General features: G+C 38.0%; 1 protein-coding gene across 1 annotated transcript in view; it reads left to right on the top strand.

Moving 5' to 3' along the window:
- LOC104468115 (unconventional myosin-XVI-like) overlaps nucleotides 1–6,000 on the top strand; it is a gene marked incomplete at both ends in the record, with an annotated part of 68,458 nt that overhangs the window by 28,605 nt on the left and 33,853 nt on the right. Inside the window, one exon of the mRNA XM_010082139.1 lies at nucleotides 1,199–1,298. Within this exon, the coding sequence (XP_010080441.1) occupies nucleotides 1,199–1,298 (100 nt within the window). The remainder of the gene's footprint in view (nucleotides 1–1,198; nucleotides 1,299–6,000) is intronic.

The following is a 6,000-nucleotide window of genomic DNA, read 5'->3' as shown; positions in this document are numbered from 1 at the left end:
ATGCTACCAGACAAGAGAACATTTCTAGACTACAGGAGCTGATATATCCAAGGGTCTGTGCAGCTCCAGGAAACTAGAAGTCTAGCTACAATTTGGCCCTAGAGCAGTTTGCCTGCAGATGTTACTCTAGAGTTGCTGTAGCTTCTGGGGCTGTAAATGTCCCTGGAGTCATTCCAGCCCTGCACTTTTGCCTGCCATAGTCTGTATGGATGGTCCCAGGACAGCATACTTTTAGGTTGCACCAGAGCTCTAGGTTAATTAATCTGTTAAGGAATTAAATAAATAAAATGTCAGAAAATGTAGTTAGCACATAAACTTCAAAATTTACCCGTGTTTCATTGGGAGTTTAATCAAAAGTGACACATTTGCAAAATCTTTCCTTTTCAAAAACTGGCTTTTTATAATGAAAAAGCGTTCCAGCTCGTTACATGCAGTCAGATCTAGATGGAGGAATACCTTCAAGAAAGTATAGTAATAATGTAAAGCATGAAGATGTATAAAATTCATCAGTTTCTTTTGTAATATGTTGTAGTAAGTCCACAGTTAAAATTTTAATTTTACACTTTATTTAACTTTGTATGACTTAAGTTTCCTACAGTAGTTTGTTTATCTGGTACGTCAAAGAGCCTTTTAATATCTAGCATTTTCTGTCTTTGAAGGTACTTGATGCTGTAATCGTCTCCTCTTGATCTTCTTTCCAGTAGTGTAAATTGATCAAGTTCCTTAAAGTGTCTTTGCTATAACAGGTTTTGTTCACAATGAAGAAAAAATTATTTCAGATTGATGGAAAACATTTTTATCAATGTCACTTTCTTATGAATGACTCTTTAACAGGTATCTGTCATATGACATATACTGAAAAAAATATTTTCCTTCTTTCAATGATCCAGTTCAGTACCAATGAAATCAGTTGGTGAGGCTTTACTTTCTTTCTGCATTCACAGTGAAGCATTCAAAGAACTGTCAGAAAGTAAATCTGGGTTTTAGGCACCACTTTTCCCACCCTGTTATTAACCCAGGTCATGTCTAACAACATAAAAGATTTAAGTGATTGGCCTTCTTGTTTTCTTCACCCTTAGAAACCCAAGTTTCCAGTTGAGATACCGAAGGTTTGAGAATCAAAGGAAAACTGACAATATCTGCAAAGATGTCAACCATATCAACATTAGAGTAACTCTACTTCTACTGATTTTTCTAGGTATAAAGATTTGGCTGATACAGCAGCAGGAGAGAAGAAGTTGTCTGCCAAGGAGAAATGTCGTCTTGTTCTTCAGCAGTGTAAATTACAAGGCTGGCAGGTTTGTGATCTACAAAGCAATTAAAATATCGTTCTTTAAACAAGCTAGCTGAGTCATTTCCATTGTGGCAAGCCACCAGATCCTTTGCAGCGGTATATTCTTTTGACATTTAATATATGCTTTGGGATAGACTCAAACTGATTTTCTGCATTTTCCAGCATACAAGTAGCTGTGATCATTGTGTCAAAAAATCAGTGTATTCTTGTGGGAAGGAAAAGATTTCAGTTATGCATGTACACTACGTAAATTTGAATCCAGGTTTTTAAAGGTATCTGGTGTACAGATTTTAGTGGTTGAATGGTTTATGAATTAAAAAAAAAAAAAATAACAACTCTGCACATTGTCTTTATGCAAAATCCTATGCTAAAATACTATACTGTTAGAACACGGGAGACCCAAAACAACTGCTTAGGACTTCTCCGCATGCTGAGTCAGAGATAGACCAAAGTACCTAGAGTTGCTGTATATCAAGTAAAGTAAAAATTAATAAGCCAAACACTGAACTGGAAGCTCTCAACTTCCTATCCCATCTCTTTACCCTATTTAATCTTCACCGGCATGAGGATTGCAAGGTGGATGTCTCCATTTGTACAGAATACTCAGTCATCTCCTTTGGGTAGCTTTGTAATAGAGCAGGACTGATATCTTTAACATATGCAATTTCTAAAGAAAATGGTATTTCCCTGCACACTATATAAGCTATTGTACAGAAAGGAAGCTTTCTGTGACTTAACATATAGAGCATTCTCCCAGGCAGTGTGAGCTTCAGATTCAGGTCTTTTCCCAGCCTAGGAGGACTGAAGTCTATTCAACAAGAGAGCATCCAGACCAGTTTCAGGGACAAGTATGAAGTTTAGGGACTGGACAGTGGCTATGGCACTCCTATAGTCTGCTTTGGGGACGTTAGTTTAAAGAAACAGGTTAACAGAGGTCTTCTAATTCTTGTGTGACCTCTAAGGATTAGGATGCCCAGAAAAAGTTTCTGCAACTGTCTGTGAAGGGCAAGGACTATGTTGGACTTTGTGCTATGGGTGTTTCTCAGTGGCCCAGATTCCTTAGTTATAATAGGAAAAAAGGTAGGCCCCTCGCTAGGTAGGGAGCACACGTGCATGATCACCTGCACTTGGATACATAAGATTTTTTTCCGTGGTCAAAATAATGTTTAAGTCCCCTCTTAGTCACTAAAGTAAGTAGTTGGCACATACAGCCCCACCCCCTCAATAGCAAAGAGCAGAAAGATGGACCCTGAAAAAGTTAACATTAAAATGGACTTGATTTCCCTACTCAGGTTTCTTTTTTTTCCCTACTCAGGTTTCTTAAGCCAGCTCTGGGGTATATTCTGCATCCTTGCCACAAGATTCCCTATAAAAAACAGTCATTAACATTTAGAAAATGTACCTTCACTTACAAATACCTGAAGCTGAGAGTGCCCCTAACCTTCAGAACTTGCGTGGGGCTACAGGCTTGACACTGAGTGAAAGCTGTGTAACAGTAATTGCATATTGTGCTCCAGTCACAAAACACAGAGCAGGATGCCTATGGAGTTTATTTCCCTAAGAGCCAGTAACAGCATTACAGCACGAAAAAAAGCAATTTATTGTCGGTGAAAGCCTACAGCTCAAAACTAGTGGGTCAGTCGTGATTGGCATTTGAAAACAAGCCTGAAACCTTGAAAGACAAAAGGAAATTGCAGAACAGAATCCCTCCCTCATGCAGGGGACTGGAGCTTGTGATCTCAAACAGATTTTAGATGTTCTGACTCCAGAATCTCATTAACACCATGAAAAGTCAGGTGTGCAAAACTACAGCAATATATAATGCATTGTCCTTCAAACCAGAAAGGAATAAAACTCTAGAGATGATGAGAAGTTAAATAGGAGGGTTTGGTGGTGAGAGTTGTCGTTCAGTGACTAAGAAGTACATGGCAACAGACTAAGCTGAAAGGAACAAGGTCTGAAAAAATTAGTGACCTTCTCCTTACACTTTCTTCAAGACACAGAGAGCTATGACAAACAGATGGGAAGATGATGATAATGGAAGAAAAATCTAGGAGAAAATGCATTCTAAGTCCAGACAATTACTTACAGACAAATGCCCAGTGAATAACACTTTTACACCAACATGTTTTGTATAGGTGATACAAAACCATATACCCAACTATCAACAGCAGTGACTAATGTCTGTGTCACATCATCTCTCTCTCTCAATTATCTTCTTGATTCGTTTGACTAATTGTGAAAGTTGAACTTTAAATGACAATCTAAATGAGGAAGCTTATACAATCTGCAGTTGTCATGGATGCCCTCTATGGTCTTACAGCAGAGGATTCTGAAAAAAGAAGAAAAAATTTAAAAGGGAGAAGGAGGGGGAAGAAAGGGAAGGAAGAGCAATTAGGAACCCAGGGTGATGTCAGCTAGCAAAGAGAGAGGAAAGGAGTAATCTGTAGTACATCACTAAAAATCATCCAAGAAGTAGGGGGTTACACATATAACTAGTTTATTCAGCCACTGTTGCCAGCAGTAACTACTTCAAATGAGTCACTGCTGGAACTGAAAATCTATTTGATGCAGGGGTTCATGAATAAGTCAAAAAATGTCTTCCCCAACACTGTTACCTGCACTTCCCTGAAGTGCTGTTGCAGATTCGGGTAGATAAATTGACCAAAAAAATAGATATCTAAAATATCCACATCAAAGATGATGACATTTAGGAGAAAGCAACACACATCTGAAATCAATCTCCTGCTTATATGTCATCATCAGAGGATGAGGTTGCCAATAAACTCCACAGCAGAAGGGGAAAAAGAAAGATCTGGACCTTATAGCTGAGTGAATCTGGATGATACTTTATTTAACCTACTTCTGATAATGTACCTTAAATATCTCATTTTGTGGAAGGTGATATTAACTTGGGATAGGGGAAAGTAAATGTGCATTCTGAAGTGAGACCCCAAAAATTAGTAAAGAAAATTGTTTCTTTGTATTTATTTCCTTCTTGACAAATTATCTTTTCTTTCTTACATAAGTTATGTTTGGACAGTGTTTTATTAACCAACAAAACAAAAAAAAACCCAGAACCTACTCAGAGAACAAGTTCTTTCTCCCCCTGTAAGTACTGCAGTCTGTCTGAAAATGGAGAACAAGTACAGAAGATCCAATACCAGAATCCAATTTTGGTTTATTTTCTACTATTTAGTAGAGCATAAGAGCAAACACTATCAGCTAGCCAACGTCTGGAGCTTGAGTCAGCAGCTTCTGTGTTAGAAGAAAGTATTTATTAGGGAAGTGTTGATAGGTTTATGAAATGTTGCTGTTACTTGGGTAAGCTGAGCTGGAGATAACTAAACTAGGACAATAAAATAGCTGTTTCATTGAAGCAGGCATACCATGCAGTTTCAGTCACGCACTTAGCTTAACTACTGAAATTATAAAAGTACAGAGCTATTAATGAAAGGCAGTTTTTGCATCCTGACTCTGTGCACCACCTAGATAAGGTGTTCTTTCAGTTTAAATATATACTTGATCATGACAAGCTTAGCTACTTGCTGTGACTTTTAAGCATACCCAGTGTAAGAGAAAATCAGATTTCTAAATCAAAACAAACCATTTCTACTCCAGACAGAATGAAAGTAATAGACTTGTTTAACCTCTGGAGAAGTCAGTGAGAGTTTTGTTATTAATGATAGAAGGAGCAAGATGATGTGTAGTAACTTCAGAGTCAAACTGAGTGGAACTCAGTGGAACTCAACTGCTCCATGTAAAGCAGGAGAATCTCCTGCCCTCCAGAACATCTGAAGGCCTTTACATTAGGAAACCCGCATTTTCAGTGCTGTGTTCATATATTGTCGTGCAGTGATGTATTAGCTAAGCAAAGCCTGCGATCCCAATAGCATGACTAGTTTGCAAGCATTATCATGCTTTGGGAGAAGTACAGGGCACAAACAGTCCTTGGCTTTTTTTTACTGACATAAGGAAACTCATTCGTTTGGATTATCAGTCCTCACGCTGTTAAGCTTGCAAATATAAATTCAATAAAGAAGAGTTAGCTCATAGCTTACTGAGCTTTCTCAACAAAACTTGGAGCTTTTAATTTTGTTTAGCTAAGGTCAGTGGTCTGCAATTAACCCTTCTCAGTTCGGATAGAGTTTGCCGAAATGCAAACAACTTGTATTATACCAGAAGTAAAACAACACATAAATGTAATTTGCTCTTGCTATGCAGTACAAGCAAAGGCCAGACTTCACTAAAAGTGAATCTCCAGCCTTTGACTACTAGAAGTGCTTGTCTGGTTAAAATATAGGAATCCTTAAAAATGTCTAATAAATGCTTTGTCTTAGTTTACCTTTCCAATTTTTAGCCTGCTTCTTCTAATCCACAAAGATTCCTTCTTGTCAGTAGCCTTCAGTTCGGAACACAAGAGATCACTCATTTTGGAAAGAGTAAGACGAGTCTTAAATTTGAGTGGGATGATCCAAAGACTCATCAGATATGAAATAAGCAATACAGAAAAGTCAGAATGTTTTCGTGAGGCTCCAGTTCAGCATCAGACAGTTTCATGAGATAGACATTTTGTTAGTGCCAGGTCACGTTTTTACAACTACAGACACTGCTGGGGTTGTTCAAGGAGCCTGAAGTGTTCCTGGAGAGATCATCCTTGCCAGTGTGGAGCTATATTATTAAACTTCTTCCACTCAAAAAGAATG

Source organism: Pterocles gutturalis, unplaced genomic scaffold (genome assembly GCF_000699245.1).
Source record: "Pterocles gutturalis isolate BGI_N339 unplaced genomic scaffold, ASM69924v1 scaffold15209, whole genome shotgun sequence".
NCBI lineage: Eukaryota > Metazoa > Chordata > Aves > Pterocliformes > Pteroclidae > Pterocles > Pterocles gutturalis.
This window is presented reverse-complemented; position numbering and strand designations above follow the sequence as displayed.